The sequence below is a fragment of the Haliotis rubra genome, unplaced genomic scaffold (genome assembly GCF_003918875.1).
Source record: "Haliotis rubra isolate DU_JTF1 unplaced genomic scaffold, ASM391887v1 Scf14, whole genome shotgun sequence".
Classification (NCBI taxonomy): Eukaryota; Metazoa; Mollusca; class Gastropoda; order Lepetellida; family Haliotidae; genus Haliotis; species Haliotis rubra.
Genome location: NW_025765336.1, coordinates 3,089,178 through 3,107,405, shown reverse-complemented (window position 1 = coordinate 3,107,405; position 18,228 = coordinate 3,089,178). Strand labels below are relative to the sequence as shown.

The 18,228-nt window shown below is 41.6% G+C and overlaps 2 protein-coding genes across 3 annotated transcripts in view; both read right to left on the bottom strand.

The window, feature by feature from the left end:
• The window catches only part of LOC124268729 (xanthine dehydrogenase-like), a 37,312-nt gene extending 32,098 nt beyond the window's left edge, over nt 1-5,214 (bottom strand). The window contains exons 1-5 of the mRNA XM_046703755.1: nt 5,121-5,214; nt 2,069-2,208; nt 1,473-1,642; nt 802-962; nt 416-492 (exon numbers count right to left, since the gene is read on the bottom strand). Coding sequence (XP_046559711.1) covers nt 416-492; nt 802-962; nt 1,473-1,642; nt 2,069-2,208; nt 5,121-5,173 — 601 coding nt within the window. The 5' untranslated portion in view covers nt 5,174-5,214. The remainder of the gene's footprint in view (nt 1-415; nt 493-801; nt 963-1,472; nt 1,643-2,068; nt 2,209-5,120) is intronic.
• A 7,788-nt stretch (nt 5,215-13,002) lies between these two features.
• LOC124268728 (xanthine dehydrogenase-like) overlaps nt 13,003-18,228 on the bottom strand; it is a 40,622-nt gene continuing 35,396 nt past the window's right edge. For both annotated transcript variants that reach the window (XM_046703753.1, XM_046703754.1), the window contains exons 32-35: nt 17,069-17,192; nt 16,774-16,870; nt 14,576-14,683; nt 13,003-13,530 (exon numbers count right to left, since the gene is read on the bottom strand). In XM_046703753.1, the coding sequence (XP_046559709.1) occupies nt 13,457-13,530; nt 14,576-14,683; nt 16,774-16,870; nt 17,069-17,192 (403 nt within the window). In that variant the 3' untranslated portion in view covers nt 13,003-13,456. The remainder of the gene's footprint in view (nt 13,531-14,575; nt 14,684-16,773; nt 16,871-17,068; nt 17,193-18,228) is intronic.

Here is an 18,228-nt window from a genome sequence, read left to right as displayed (position 1 = left end):
CTGTGACTATTTGGGACAATACAATATAAAACACGGGCTATAGATCGCCAACAACTGAAGGTAGATCACCATACTAGGAACCATGGGGACTTACAGTACCTTTGCCATTCTAAACTGAAAAATATTAAGGAATCATGAAATATTTCTACGCTACAAAAACATTAAAAAGAAGCTCAGTTTCGTTACAAAAAAAATATATTCATGATCCTGAATGATTTGTTCAGTAAAATGTGATTACGAGTGAGTCAGCAAGTTTGGTGCAACGTCACTCTGAACAGTAGTTCAGCTACATCGCGATGTGACAGTTTGGTGAAGGAGGAGCGACCGTAGTCATGTACGTCCCAGACGTTGAACGTTTCAGCACAACCCTAGAGCTCGGGTAAGGTATTCTGATAATTGAAGCTGTCACACTGACCTGTGCATCTGCAGATGGTTGCATCGTAGGCATTCTCAACTTGTTGCATGGTCGGGTTGGGTGTTCTCTTCAGAAGGCTAAAACACAGAACAATGTCAATTGTCACAGAGAGGAATATCCTTTGAGATCAATGCTTTATAGTGTATGTTTTGACTTGTCAGATGTAATCTGAAACTAGAACTCTGGAAGAGACAAAGGTATAGTTCCATCTACAACATCTGTGACTAATAAACATAAATCATTCATTGATATGTTTTCGTCTTCCTCTGAAGAGCCACAGGCAAAGTTCAAAGATAGGTCCTGACCTATGCATTTTTACAACATTTCCCGAACATATTTCTGTATTGGCATCTCTACCTTGAATGCGTATTTCGTGAAGGTCTTACCCATACATATTCATGACCTGGGCAGGGCTACAGAAGCCACACTGAGAGCCATTGTACTGTGCCAGACGGTCTTGCAGCGGGTGTAGGCCATCTCTGGGGTTGCCCAGACCCTCGATGGTGGTCACTTGCATGCCGTCACACGTGTACAGAGGAACCAGACACTGAAAGAATAAGTTCGTCTAACAGTTTCTTGTGGATATATTCAACAGATGTAGGTACTCTAGGGTCATATTGAAGTAACACCAATAAAGATGTAATTTATAGTAAAACACGATTTTTAAATAGAACTTCAAGGTAGACAATAATTGGGTAATTCTTGAAAAGCATTTGACAAACATGAATGCAAGACGCGTTTTATGGTTACAACGTTTCAGAGCTAATTCTTCCTCCTTCATGAGCCTTCATGAAGGAATACGCTATGAAGCGACATGTAAAGAATAAAAAGTGGTTGTTTTCTACGTCATGTATTCAGATATTTGGGCTGATAGGTGTTCGTATTATCCATAGTCACCTCGATGTGCCCATCAGTAAACAGACAATTTCGTCCTTGGACACTTCATAGCACCCCTGGGAGACCATACAATGCTTTTGATAAACTAAACCGTGACATTGATGTCATAGAAGACGTTATTGCAATAGTGATAAGTGTATTGTTAAATATATATTCTTACCGAGTTGACTGTGTAGGTCTGCACGGCCTTTGTGATGGGATCATACAGTGTGGTAGTGACGAGGCACACGCCACACCCTCCCTCTATACACATCGCCTTGGTGCCATAGGACACACCCTGGGACCTCATGAACTCATTCAGGGACAGGGCTGCAGCATACTCGTTGCCAACTGGATTTGAAAATAATTCTCGAAGGTTAAAGAGATGCAACATTGAAAGGAAACTTGACGACTTGCAATTGCTGTGTTCTTGAAGCCTTAGTATTGGATGTCAAGAGTAACGGCAACTGTTGGCATTGGTACCAAGAGTAGCGGTTCCAGCATCGGGGTAGAATAACATGACGACATACGGACACAGCGTCACTTAATCCAGTGCCGATGAATTACATGTTAAGGTCGAAAACCATATGGGGATCACTATCACTTAGGGATTGGCGAGGCAAAACGAAACATTACTATCTGGTTGAGCGAGACCTTCGAACAGATGGACAAACAGTTTTGCATCTGATTTATTTCAGTTTAACATTAATGATGGATACAAAGTATCCCTGGTACAGGATGATACATATGTACCCACAGTCACAGCAGTGTGTGTACCTGTGAAGGAAGACCCATTGATGGTGAAGGTGACAGATGACTTGAGAGGACCTGTGGCCTTGAACTTAAAGAAGTGGCCACAGTTTTCACAGGTAGACGCATAGACGCCATCCTTCAGTGCTCCGTTGGTGGGAACGTGGCTGTAGAAGAGAAACATTGGGGACAGCATCACACCCCTTTCTACTTTGATACACAATGTCATTTAGAAAGTTGTCATATGTTATTTTGTGTTTACACTGTCTCAGTAAAGTTCAGAAGCTGCGGAGAATGAGTGGGTTAGATGGTTGACTTTGTGTTCTGGCGATTACATGCCTAGATGCATGTGGGTTCGAACCTCGGAGGGGACTCAACCGAACAAATGTACTAGAATTTGTACTTACTGAGGAAGTGTAATCCCAAATAAAATACTCAGCAAAATTGAAAACTTGTCACTGATAAATTGCGATATTTTTCTTTTTCTGTTTGATAAAATATATTTACAAGCATATAAAACAGTAGTCAAAGTGTGAATGCTTTAATGTCGTGAAATTGTAAGTTCACGTGAAAACATTGGCTTCGTAGCCTATACAGATGAAAACACGAAATGCACGTGTGAAAAGAAAATTCAAGTGCTCATTCGGTGCATGTTTGCTAAAACTGAAAACGCACATTGAATGTGTCAAGAAGGTCAACGTGCTGTGGGGTGGCTTGATGCTGGTCAGCATGTGGTCACTTTTGCAACAGCTTTTAGTTGCTCACCATAAACAACTTTTAATCGTAGGATGCGAGTACATCAAACCGGAACTGTTGCCGACCGCCCGAGGCCGGGAGCGTCACGTGTAACGTCACTTCGGGAAGATCAAGCAACACGATTACGTCATCTTCGGTACAAATTTGTGAACGTCCACAAGTAGTGAGATGTTTGGTGGCAGGATAATTGCACAAATTGCCAGAAATCGCTTGTGATCGCCTCTTCATCGCCGCAACCGACTGGTGTGGGCCACGACACATTTAAAAGGTTCAATCAAAGGCAATTGTCTTCTGCGACGAATCTCGATTCTCATTGAGATTTGCCAACGGCAGGGTCCGAGTGTATAACGTTCGAGGGAACTTGTTTGCTGCCTAGTACAGGGATAAGATTTTACAACCTGTCCTGCTTCCATTTATGCAGAGACATGGCCCTGCACTGACGTTCCAACAAGACAACGCTAGACCGCATACGGCAATTCTTACACAGAATTTTCTAAGAAATGCCGGCGTAGCCCCGACCTCAATCCTATCGACCACATCTTGGACGAGCTGGGTCGACGTGTTCGTCAGCAACTCAATCCGCCACAGACGTTGCAAGATCCTCAATGCCACCTTGTAGAGCAATGGCGACGTCTTCCTCGGGGTGTGTTTACTAACGTTCTCAGATCCATGGGGAGACGTTGGGTGGCTGTAAGAGACGCTAGAGGAGGCCACAACCCTTTCTGAAGACCCCAATGGAATTGCTCTCCACGCTGTGAACTTCATTGTAGATGGTACCTTGACATCATGAACGTTATCGTTGTTTAAGAGTTTCGGCGAGACTTGTTTTTGTTTCCCTTGGATGTCAAGATGTTCTGTGCACAGCATACAACTAATATTATTGTCTTAAATGTAATACTAGTATTAAAAGCCTACTCCCAAAAATCCCTAGTGTCAAGTTTTCAGTTTTGCTCAGTATATAACATTTGTTGAATCTACTTTTGTAAGTATAATGAATTTGTGAGGTGATGTTGGCTCAAGGTCGAGTTCAAAGTTATTTCCCCAGCAAGCAACGTACATTGAGATACCGTTGAAACACGTACCTATGAACCTACCAATACCCATTTAATCGCCCTAATGCAGTTTTAACATGTTTTGATATAACGCATTAAGGGTCGAATCGGCCTTAAGCCTTTTTCACAGAAACTCCATAAACTGGACCCTCCATTAAACATATGAAGGTGACTGTGTGAAGGGATTACTGATACAAAGACGATGGCCATCACAAGATAACCGTTTTACAATTTTTTCATTGGCGTTCTAGTGAAGTGGAAGCTTAAAAGTTTTTTTGCATTAGCGATTATCGGAGTATATTTGTACAAAGCTGCAATGCCGGATTAGTATCGTAGCTAAATCAGTATACCGATGTAGATATCTATCTACCTTCCAACAGGTTTTTTTTTTTTTTTTTTTGAGTGGAAATACTTCTTCTTTTTTTTTCACTTTATTTCTTTTTTACCCATTGGTACAGTTTTATCATTTATACACATCATTATTTTAAATACACAGCACAATAAGTAACAAGCATAAGTGAGATCGAGTAGGTTATGTAAATAAGTTGTGGCATAATGACCAGAAAGTCGTGAACTTGCTATATTTGCATACAGAGTATGCATTATATTTGTGGAGATTGTAACTGTGGTTTAATTTGGCTTTGAGACTTTCAAGGGTTGGACGTATATTTGCTAGTTTTCTGGAATATATATATTCCTTTGTTATGATAAATATCAAGTTCAGAACATCGTTACGTTTTTCATGAAAGCCCAAAAGGATTGTTTTCGGATCCAAGGTTTATAGTAGTGTCTGTTTTATCTTCAATCCAATTTAAAAGGTCTTGCCACAGCCTATTTACGTATCTGCATTCAAACATCAAATGAACAATTGTTTCTTTTTCAGCCTTGCAAAATGTACATAGTGGTGATTCTAATATATTATAGTTGTATAAGTCTTTATTGGTTGTGAGAATTCTGTGGACAATACGATATTGAAACCATCTTTCATTAGTGTTATGAACAGCTCTGAATGGTATAAAGTGATAGGTATTCCATAAGTCAGGTGGAAAACTGTGATGAAGGTCGTTTTCCCATTCCAACAGTTATCTAGAAATGTAAACATGCCCAAACAGGTTTGTGCAGGTAGAAAGACTACCAATAACATAGACCACTTCAGATCAGACAGTCTTGATACCACGGGAACGAATTAAATATCTGAAAATATGTCATATAGAACTACACATTTTCTACCATAGTAAAATTAATTCTAATAAATGCATCGCCGATCATACCTGGTCCTGCACACAGGACACTGCACAAAGTTCCCCAGTGTTTTTGTCGACATGTCTGGGACGTGTATCTCTGCCGACTGATTTGCGATAGGTATCGACCAGGCCGTGTAACGATGTCACGATCACGTGACGTAAGATAATAACTGGAACGATCTCACTGTACATGGTCCATCCGAGCTCGTGCGATAGTGCAAATATGATACAGACTCAAGGAAATACAACGGGTTGAGGGAGTGAGGTTAGCTTTGCCGCTTTTAGCAATATAATATTCCAGCAATGGGCTTCACACATTGTACCCATGTAGGGTACCGATCGTGGGTCTTCGGCTTGTCGTGCGAACGTTTTAACCACTAGGCTACCCCGCCGCCTCGGTTTAAGTATGCTTATACAAATAGTCAAGGGTGTCGATCTAAGCAGATGGGACACTATGACATGCATTAACTATCAGCTGCCACCGAATAACAAAGTCGCTTCTCACTTCAGGCAATTTTCTCCGTGAAAACCCTTGTTAGAAACGTTCTTTATGAACCGTTGCTTGTCGTAAGACTGACTGACTGAGCTTTTAGCAACATTCCAGCAACATCACGTGTGTGTGTGTGTGTGTGGGGGGGGCACCAGAAATAGGATACACACATTGTGCTCATGTGGGATTCGAACCCGGGTCTTCGGCGTGACGAGCCAACGCTTTAACAATTAGGCTACCCCACCGCCCCGCTTGTCGTAAGAGGCGACCTAAGGGATCGGGTGGTCAGCGTCGATAACTTGGTTGACACACGCCTTCGTATCCATTGCATAGATGGATGCTCATTATGTCAATCACTGGATTGTCCAGACCCAATTATTTACAGACCGCTGTCATATAGCTGTAATATGCGGCGTTAACAAACAAACTGTAGGCAATACAATAATATGAACCCAATGTAACAATTCCAAAAGCAGTCATAATTAATGTAAATATACTTCCCATCAAAAGTTTAGACTCACTGAAAACTGATTGACTGACTGACTGAGTTAGGTTTTACGCCGCTTTTAGCAATATTCCAGCAATATCACGGCGGGGGACACCAGAAATGGGCTTCACATATTGTACCCATGTGGGGATTCGAACCCGGGTCTTGGGCGTGACGAGCCAACGCTTTAACCACTAGGCTACCCTACCGCCCCCTCACTAAAAACACTCACATTCGTTATGTGTAAACACATGGTTACATCAAAGATTGATATCTCCACTAACCTGGGGGAGCCAACTACAAGCCTTAGGCATACGAATTGCACGAGGATCAAGCATCAAATTGCTGAAAAGCATATGCAAATATCGTGCATGTGAACAGCTGCGGTTTGGTGTAAGGTTTTGTTAAGAATTTGTCAATTGTCACTGAGGTTTATTATTTCTTGAACTCATGACAATAACCTTTTTAACTGTAAGAATTAGTTTTACAATACATCAGTTCATGTGTAAACAGAACCTTTAAACAGTATGGAATATTTTGCAAAAGTTAGTTTAGAAAGTTGCCTGAAGTAAGTGGCTATGATTACACTAGTGAGTCTAAACTTTTGATGGGAAATATATTTATGACAGCCATATATTCTTGGTGAGAGCTCTGACAAACCAAAAGGCACACATAATACATTCAAAATATCGTCCTTAGATAGCACTGGAAAGAGTCATACGACATGATACAGATGTACGTCATGGATATGTCAACAACAATGATATCAGTTAATAGTTGATGAATGTGTGGACAGTGTCAAGGAAACTGAGTCAAGCTATCTAGCGAACGACAGGCATTGTCCTCTCTTTGGGTATCGGCACCTTGCCTTTCCACAACAATCTGTGAGTGAGTGAGTGAGTGAGTGAGTGAGTGAGTGAGTGAGTGAGTGAGTGAGTGAGTGAGTGAGTGAGTGAGTGAGTGAGTGAGTGAGTGAGTGAGTGAGTGAGTGAGTGAGTGAGTGAGTGAGTGAGTGAGTGAGTGAGTGAGTGAGTGAGTGGGAGTGAGGGTGGGTGAGTGAGTGTGTGAGTGAGTGAGTGAGTGAGTGAGTGAGTGAGTGAGTGAGTGAGTGAGTGAGTGAGTGAGTGAGTGAGTGAGAGGTTTTACGCCGCTTTTAGCATTATTACATCCAAACCACGGCTAGGGACACCAGAATCCGATATTTGAGACGTCACTGAAGGATGTTGTATAATTGTTCGGGAACTACTTGCGTACTTGTGCTCCGTCTTCTGTGACGGAAAGTGGGTGTATTGTTAAATTTGAATAGTATTTCATTTACACCACTGCACTTTATTGAGAAAGGAGTGAGTGAGTTTATTTTTACGCCGCACTCACCAAAATTCCAGCTATATGGCGGCGGTCTGTAAATAATCGAGTCTGGGCCAGACAATCCAGTGATCAACAGCATGAGTATCGACCTGCGCAGTTGGGAACCGATGACATGTGTCAACCAAGCCAGCGAGCCTGACCACCCGATCCCGTTAGTCGCCTCTTACGACAAGCATTGGTTACTGAAGGTTCATTCTAACCCGGACCATCACGGGTTATTGAGAAAGGCAAGCATTAGGTGTCGTCAAATAGTTTAATAGGTGAAAAGTGGTAAAACTAGTGACTGAGCTTAGTTGTACGAAACTTTGACAATATTCCAGCAATATCACGGAGGGGACACCAGAAATGCTATTGTACCCATGTGGGGAATCGAACCCGGGTCTTCGGTGTGATGAGCGAACGCTTTAACCATTATAGTCTGTTTGCAGTAAAATGTACTGATGATTTTCACTTTAAACAAGAAAGTAAATCGAATAAAGTGAAATTAAGATTGCGAATCCTCATAATGTTACCTTGCCAACTGAACATTTAAATCTCAGAATTTTATTCAACTTAGGATAAAAGTTGTTTAACAAACGATCATAGTTTCAAATCGGTATTATTGGTTTGTATTACAAGGGTGTGTGCACATTAAATGAAACACCGAGAACAAGTAGGGTTGGTCTAAGTTAACGCTCATCACGTACCGCACGTGCATTTGTTTTACTGTTCCAACTACTGCGCTTACCCCCTTGTAATACAAACCAATATATGCGATTTGAAACTATGATCGTTTGTTAAACAACTTTTTTCATAAGTTGAATAAAAATCTAAGATTTAAATGTTCAATTGGCAAGGTAGAATTATGAGGATTCGCAATCTTAATTTCACTTTATTCGATTTACATTTTTGTTTACAGTGCAATTCACCGGTACGTTTTCACTGCAAACAGACTATAGGTGCTAATAAATAGTCAGTGGTCAGAATGTTTCATCTGTCATAGAGTTGAGCCGAGGCGACAAGGGTGTTATATAAATGCACCAGTGTGTCTTAATAAATGAGACAAAGGTCATAGTTTTATCATTATCAGTTGGATGTAATCTACGAGAGACATTCTGGCTGGACCCAAATATATATGCCAACATGATAAATACACAAACAACGATTATGCAAACTTGTTAACTATACAACCGTATACATAAGATGGCCCAGCAAAGTATCTTACAAGGCATTTAGCAAGACGCTGATTAAATCGGCTTTGACCAATAAATTTTTCTGGGAGTTAATTTCTATTTTGCTTGGGTGTGTGTTGATTAGCGCCGCACTCAGCAATATTCCAGCCATATGGCGACAGTCTGTAAATAATCGAGTCTTGACCAGACAACCCAGTGATCAACATCATGAGCATCGATCTACCCAATTGGGATACGATGACATGTGTCAATCAAGTCAGCGAGCCTGACCACATGATCCTGCTAGTCGCTGTTACGACAAGCATGGGTTACTGAAGACCAGTTCTAACCCGTATACCTTCATGGATAGGCATGTCTTGTTGTGACTGCAATGAAATGACTGCAATGCCAGTGTTCAATATTTTGACGTTGTCTACACATAGATCTTCACGGGTCGAATTAATCTCTAATGCATCCTCTAAGTATGTAATAACCAACACACGGAGAAGGTGAGGTGAGGTGAAATTGGGTTTTACGTCGTACTTGAGAGTATTTCGCTCATATGACGACGTGCGTGCGTGTGTATGTGTATGTGCGGCTGCTTGTACTAGCCCATACTGAAGCTGGTTTTATAGTGCTAGCCCACTGAGATACCATGCCGCAGTGAAGCATGAATACCCCACTCAGACACATTATACTGACTCCGAGCCGACCAGTCCTTGTTGTACCCGTTAATGCCGAGCGCCAGGCAGGGACCAACAAGTACCATATTTTAACGTCTTTTGGTATGACGTGGCCGGGGATCGAACCCGCATCCTCTAAGTAGGGAATAACCAAGACACGGAGAAATGGACATTGCGGACCTATTCCTAAAATGAGTCTCTTGGACACAAAAAATGGAAATACTTCGTCCATAGTATACAAAGCGTAACCCTCAGACGTTCTTCCGTCATTAGGACTGACTGACTGAGTTTGGTTTTACGCCGCTTTTAACAATATTCCAGCAACATCACGGCAGGGGACAACAGAAATGGGCTTCACATATTGTACCCATGTGGGGATTCGAACCCGGGTCTTCGGCGTGACGAGCCAACGCTTTAACCACTAGGCTACCCCCCACCCCCCGTCATTGGGAAGGTACTTGACCTGAGCTGCATTATTCTGAAGAAATCAATTATTCACAGATTGCTAGATAATGACTAGATATTGTTTGAGCATAATACCCTATGCGACAGCTTTAGCACCTTAAGATCCGGTGTTGGATATAAGATTAATACGGTCCCATAATTACCCACTGGTGAAGTTTTACCGATTACGCAGAAGCAGAGCGAACCCTCAATGCTCACCAGTTTCTCAAATGGCTGCTATGACCTACATTAGCAGGAAGTGCGGACTTCGGACAGTCCCCTCCAGCAATTGTTGCTTTCTGAGGCAGGAAAACACAAATAGCAGAAAACATCCACAACCGAAACAATGTTGGAGATCACGATTTCAAAAGAGAAGTCTGAACATGGGCCATCGCCAGGTACCATTGAACTTGAAATGTACAATTTGGTTAGCGTGGAGGTGAGGTGAGGTGAGGTGAGGTGAAATTGGGTTAACTTCGTGCTTGAGAATATTTCGCTCATATGACGACGTGCATGTGTGTGTATGTGTATGTGCGGCTGCTTGTACTAGCCCAGACTGAAGCTGGTTTTATAGTGCTAGCCCACTGAGATGACATGCCGCAGTGAAGCATGAATACCCCACTCAGACACGGTATACTGACTCCGAGCCGACCAGTCCTTGTTGTACCCATTAATGCCGAGCGCCAGGCAGGGACCAACAAGTACCATATTTTAACGTCTTTTGGTATGACGCGGTCAGGGATCGAACCCGCGACCTTCCGCTCTCCGAGCGGACGCTCGGACCACTACACAACGGAGGCGGTCGGTTAGCGTGGAGGGTAGTGTGTCGTCTCGTCTGTTTCGCGCGCGTTTCGCAGCTCCAACCCTTGGTGTCTCCATTTCACAAATCGAGCATTCACTCTCTCCAACATTTTAAACATATCACACTACTCTGATGAAAGTTCAGTATTCACTGCCTCAAGAAATCTTTTCAATTGAGTGAGTGAGTTAATATTTATCGTCACACCGGCAATATTTCATCTATTCTTTTAAAAATGCTATAACTAAATGAGAACTGATGATATTAAAAAGATCCTACACAGTTCGTGATTTGAAAAATCTTTTCAAACGTGTGGCGGTTGTCAAGTGGAGGATAGTTCCAAATATGAGGCATAAAATATCTCCGAAATAAATCCACACTTTCACGTTGTACCAAACGTCCCAGTGCGTTTTTCAGGTAAACACACCCGTGAAGCTCAGGGTTAGAATGTGCATTCAGTAACCCATGCTTGTCGTAAGGGGACTAACGGGATCGGGTGGTCAGGCTCGTTGACTTGGTTGACATATGTAATCGGTTCCCAATTGCGTAGATCGATGCTCATGCTGTTGATCACTGGATTGTGTGGTCCAGACTCGATTATTTACAGACCGCCGCCATATAGCTGGAATATTGCTGAGTGCGGCGTAAAACTAAACTCACTCCCTCACTCAGGTAAATACTGTTCACAAGCATTTGTTTGTGTTTGTGACGGACGTCACCGGTGGATGTGCTCATCTTTTCGCAAACACCCATTTGTTCACATGATAATGGCCGAGAGTATCTTGTCAATGCATTCTGCTGTTAGCAACGATGTCATTTAAAGGGGTGAGTTTGCTGGCTGGAACTGTATGACATTTTGCTGTCAAATAGTAATCTTGTTAAATGATATGGTCTATTTTTAAATTTATTTTGACCTCAAGCGGTGCCTCCGTTTCGCTTGATTGTTCTTCTTCATCTTCAGTGGAAGATTGTTTTGCAAGATGTAAAATCGGATCGTATTGATACGGTCTAACATCCATTTCAGAAATGACACCAGGAACAGCTTTTACTGCTTCAGAATCCACGGACACTGTTAAGTTGTGAGGTAAAATCAAAGAGAAAGCCATCAGCAACAGGCACTTGTGACGTCTTGTCACGTGATACCTCCCTCTGCTCATTAACTGTCGGGTGTTTCGGTATTAGGCGGAAACACGAGTACGTTTTTGTGTTTTGATTGCTGTTTTACAAACTTTTTGTTCAATTTTAATCACGGAATAGATTTTTAGAATATACTTTACAATATATCAAAAGTTTTCTTTTCGTTCGTATTCTCCTTTAAATGACGCTCTGACCGACGACAGACATACACGGCCTGACACAAGCAACGACTACACTTTACAGAATATACTGAGTTGTCCAAAGCTGCTTGTCCGTGAAGTACATATACATTTCCGTGTATGAAATATACAAAATTCCGGCGTAACTGACAGAATTTCTAAAAAAAATGAACACAACAAATGAAACATATATTTATTAACAAGACTGAAGCACTGTGAGTAACCAAAGAACGTGATTGATGAATACACAATAATGTATTTCGGTACAAGATTCTGTCTGTTGTATAACAATACATAAAAAATCATGGCTCAAAATGCATTGTATAAAATAGTTGTATACTGTGGAGAGTATGCATTATAACAGCATAAGAGGCAGGGAATATAAAAAGTAACCCGTAACAAAAACATTGACCTAGACTCTTAAAATTTCTAAAGTATGTTTGATAATGTCAGTCGATTAAATTTTTCAGTTTCCAATCCGACCTGATTAATCGCGTACGTCTACACGCATATCTAGGATTTAAGGGAGTGAACGGGTGGGTGAGTTGAGGTGGGTTGGGTTTAACACCGCTTGGAATGAGTGAGTGAGTTTGGTTTTACGCCGCTTTTAGTAATATTCCAGCAATATCACGGCGGGGGACACCAGAAATGGGCTTAACACATTGCACCCATGTGGGGAATCGAACCCGGGTCTTCGGCGTGACGAGCGAACGCCTTAACCACTAGGTTACCCCACCGCCCCTAACACCGCTTGGAACAGTGTTCGAGTTGTATAGAGGCCTGTCAGCTTCACATGGGGGAATATCCCCAATTAAAACCCATGAGTAGCAATATGGTGCTGACAAACCTAGCAATATAGTCAAGGATTCGAACCCACACTCCCAGGCGCCTAACGTGTCCAAGGGATGTAACTCTGCACAGCGAATTCCGGCGCATTAGAAGACTTTGCCAAACCATGACGTCATAGTCAAACCATACCTACATCTCGCATTCAGCTGGATTTTCTCTTAGGTTATTGAGTATTTGGCTGTGCAGTGAAGTATTCCATCTTTTAATATACTTAAGTTGTGGATCAGGGCCCCGTTCCTCAAAGCGATCGTAGCGCTACGACAGTCGTAACTCCCATACTTTAACACAGACTTACGACTGTCGTAGCGCTACGATCGCTTTGAGGAACGGGGCCCAGCACTGAAGTAGATCTGCGTCATTACGTCATCACGACAGTTGATAAAGATGTGAATAAATATGGAGGACCAGGACAGCAGTTTGCTTCATGAACTAAATGTAACAGTTGAACAATTTCAGGTGTCTTTCTGAGAAATGATTATCAATGCGGTGAGCCAAATAAGTACTCAAGCACAGTGAAAAATACAAAATACTTCGGAATCTGATTATACCAACAATCAACAACTTTTAACAACAAATTAGACTGCGACGCATATACACACGCGCACCAAACACACGCACGCAAGCACATTTATTTTGCGTCCCAATAGCTCTCCAAAACTTATCCGTATTACAAACATTAAACCGATTCACTTCCCTCCGCAGGCTCATTGGTATTTCATGCTTATCTATGTCTCTTTTACGAGCTTATCAATGTCTCTTGGGGCAGCTGATCGTATTCATGTCCCGAACACCAGTTGAGAGTTGTCAACTAGGCAGGCAGCCTGGATCATCTCCACCGTTGCTGGACCGTCTGGAATACACAACCATTCAATCAGATTATGATCCAAGACGAAACAATTCCACCCATTCAACTAGCATCGCTCTTATCAGAAAACGTATATGAATGCAACATGCATATCCAAAGATGCGTCATTTAACGAAGATGCCAAAGCTGTTTGACACGTTCTGAGCCTCGCATTGGTATTTGCGTAAAAGGATAAATATTTTGTCAAAGACTGACTGAGTTTGGTTTTACGCCGCTTTTAGCAATATTCCAGCAACATCACGGCGGGGAACACAAGAAATGGGCTTCACACATTGTACCCTTGTGGGGATTCGAACCCGGGTCTTGGGCGTGACGAGCCAACGCTTTAACCACTAGGCTACCCCACCGCCCCTTTTGTCAAAGAGGTATGTCCACAAAAGACATGGGACAGTATAGGAAACTGACCGAGACATGCCACTGAAATAAGCAGAGGGCTGATATCTTTGAAAAATTGACAGAGTTTAATACAAGCATGCAGTTATCCAACTTGTAAAGAAAAATCCGAAACAATATTTATCAACTATAATATATCAAGACAATTCGATGACGTCACTGGAGGATTATAGACAGACGTTTTAGTCCGTGTAGCAATGATTACTGTATTGTTGCATAAACTCCCCTAAACCGATCATGTTATATACTATTCACACTTTGCTAAGGATCAAACCATTGATTCAACAGAAAACTGTGATGTGGGGTTCTAATTTTGTTTAAATATCTAAGCTTAGTGTAAGCATGGATCCTAGGTTTCAGTATGTCACTGCATCTTGTGGATCCATTACCTGCTATGGTGTTGTGTACTTGTCAATGACTCTTCCATGATTTGCAAAATGGTTGATTGGTGTCATGAAAACCATGTTTATGGTTACTCATGTATCAAGTGCATTAGGTTAGATTAAAGTGGCTATTTGCCTAAAGATGGGTTACCATATCATTATTTATCTAGTTTTAAATGGATACAATTTCAAATTATAAACCTATGTTTAAGTAAAGTTATGAATTTTTGCGATTATTTAATAAATGATCATACCGAGAGGGAAGTATGTGTCCTTTGATATTTCATTTCTGGCAGCCTCGATGGCGTGTTTCACAGCAAACAACGCTGATGCAGCCATACACAGCGGCGGCTCGCCTACAGCTGAAACACAAGTTAAATATTATTGACACTTAAAAAGTGAAGTAAAAGTGAAGTACATGTACTGTATTTTGTCCAGTATCATCCAGTCAGGACCGGCTGACTGTATTCCCTCAAGATACTGAGGCGAGGTGAAATGCCAGCTAAGCCCGTATCCAAGGTTATTGCCCCTAAGCCCGTATCCACGGTTATTGCCTACATCAACAACCATATCGGAATATTGGTCCTACAGAGTTAGCCCACTGATATACCATAGTCGTAGACAGTGTTTGCAATACTTTAATTTGCCAGCTGGCTATCAGGGCCTGCTGCCGCCTGCCTGCAGGTCCTGAATGAAATCTAAAGGCCCTTTTGTTAAAATCAAACCAATAAAAACAAAATAGACTACACTGTACACAGTTTCAATCGGTTTCAACAAAATCCATTAGCGAAGCCTATGGCGGAGAGAGGGTTTTAATTTACTTGTTAAAGACTGGTGTTGACATTCCTATGCGCAAAGTGCTGAAATACCAGGAAGTGAAATTGTCTGGTATCCGTAACACGATGGATCATGGATGATTCCCGAACGTTAATAATGGAAAGCAATTACGGGAAAGATTGACAGATAATCTATTGAAGGCCACCAGTGCCTGCAAATATCTGAAACTGCAGGCCCGATACAATAACAACCGGCGCTGGGCCTCCGGGCAGGCGATTATTTCGAACGCTGGTCATAGACACACCACTCAGACATACAGCACTCACGGGTGACCAGTCCTTTTTTTTTATCAGAGTCAAGTCAAGATGGCGGTTTATAGTACATAAGGCCTCTGGCCCGTATACATAGTATTACAAGTGCCTCCATGGTTTGGCTCCCTCCTACTTGTCTGAACTCCTACATCCATATGTCCCCGCACGCAACTTGCGCTCAAACACACAAAATCGACTGGTCATCCCATCCTACAAACTGAAATCCTTTGGACACCGATCATTCTCTTACTCTGCACCTGTACTTTGGAACTCTCTCCCATGTGCCCTTAAAAGCTCTGACACAATTGACATTTTTAAGTCCAGACTTAAAACCCACCTTTTCTCAGTATATTATGCATAATCTCATCTGTAAATACTCCAGTGTAAATATTGTGTAGCGCTTTGAGCATGCATTAGGGTGTGGAAGGGGCGCATTATAAATATGCATTTATTATTATTATTATAATGACAGGCAAAGTATGGACATTGCAAACAGTGGAAAGCATCATAACATTGTGAAATTAGTTGACAGGAGAAATCAGACTCTTCCTTAACGACAGCGAATGTGTTAAAAACAGGGGTAATTTTACATCGACAGATTCGTCTTTTGATGATAGAATTCTTATAAGTGTTTCCCTTGTAGGGTGACCCAGATATTTCTGTGGAATGCACTCCTTTCTTAAATCGGCATAAGCGTCACATATAAATAACAAATGATATTAGTCTTGATATCCTCCATACAGACAGGGCAAAATCTTAGATGTTTGGCGAGTGACTTGTTACGGCCAGTATTGATCATTATATCTGTCAAGCCAAGTCTATATCTAATAACTGTATTTCTAAATTTCTTGCTTGTAATGTTTGATAGATATGTCTCAGGTTCGATCAATGTTTTAAAGGATCTATATACATCAAATCTAGAACATGAATTAAGGGTATTCATCCAATTCTGGCGAAACATATAGACGGCTCTTTGACGAAATTCATTCATAAACAGCCACTCGTTACCGACACCTTGGAAAATCCACACATATCCAAATCCATATGAAAATAACAGATATCTTATATTTGATGGTAGCAACAAGTAAGTTCCAAAAAATTCACATCTCTTGATATGAAGCGACGGGGAATCGAACCAAAAGCATTCTGCTCCTCTGGCAGAAGCAATGACCACTTCACTACAAGGCATATCTTGACGGACGTGCAAGGTTGTATTCAGAGACAAAATGATTCACTGTTAATGCTGAAATCTTTTCTTATGACATGATTCTGTCCATTTCATAAACGATTAGTATGGCTATCCATGTACATAAATGGGGAGCTGGGAATATATCTGACATTATGAAAGATTATATCATAGATACCTTTCGACCTTAGGACACCTCTAGGGTTCGGAGCATTCTTCAAAAACTGGATGCGGAAGTCGATGGGAATATCTTTTCCAAGAGGTGGCTTGTATTCCTGCCCAAACAGAAAACCCTCAAAATATATTTATGATATTATGATCCCAAATATATTTATGATATTATGATCCCAAAACATTCGTGAATTGATATCAGTCTTGATATTTAATGCTTCAAGGTGAAAACTATAGGCCATTGTGATGAATCGTTTTTAAAGCATGTATTTTGTCCATTTTGTCTGCTCGCGTAAACCCACCCAGGTTCCAGCAGTTAAGGCGGTGCCAGTCTTAGGGTCAAAGATCATCTGTTCGGTCATCCAGTAGCCCAGGCCCATCACAAAGGCTCCCTCTGCTTGTCCAACGTCGATCTCAGGGTTCATGCTTAAAAACAACAACAGCAAATAGGAAAAGATTTATTTCACAATGCAAGCTTCCCGTGTCACCGCCTCTGTTATATTACAGATAGTCCTTAGTAAACAACATCCCCTAGTCTGTCTCACAGTCCCTGAAACACATGAATTTCCCTACTGCCATCCCCCCTAAATAAAGCAAGTCTAGATCCTGGTCTCCCTATCCATTTTCAGAGACTAAACCTTAGTCTAAACATCCCCCTGCACATCCATCCACTTACGAAAGGACCAGTCAACAAGGGGCGAGATTTGCCTCACTCACTTAGTTGTGTCAGGTTCCTCCGATCGCTGGTTCGTACCTTTAACGTTGGCATGTCAGAACCATCCAGCTAGCAATTTCACGTTGCCACGACGTTGTCATAATGTAATGCTTTAGTCCGCACAACGTTATTCTGTGGATCCCATTTACGTTGTCACAACGTTATCACAATATAATGCTTTAGTCCTTACAACGTTATTCTGTGGATCCCATTTACGTTGCTACAACGTTGTCACAATGTAATGCTTTAGTCCTTACAACGTTTTTCTGTGGATCCCATTTACATTGTCACAATGTAATGCTTTAGTCCGCACAACGTTATTCTGTGGATCCCATTTACGTTGTCACAACGTTATCACAATATAATGCTTTAGTCCTTACAACGTTATTCTGTGGATCCCATTTACGTTGCTACAACGTTGTCACAATGTAATGCTTTAGTCCTTACAACGTTTTTCTGTGGATCCCATTTACATTGTCACAATGTAATGCTTTAGTCCGCACAACGTTATTCTGTGGATCCCATTTACGTTGTCACAACGTTATCACAATGTAATGCTTTAGTCCGCACAACGTTATTCTGTGGATCCCATTTACGTTGCTACAACGTTGTCACAATGTAATGCTTTAGTCCGCACAACGTTATTCTGTGGATCCCATTTACGTTGTCACAACGTTGTGACGACGTTGCACAGTGACGTGATATCAACGTTGTCAGTAAGAATGGTAATTACGCTACTGTGACTTC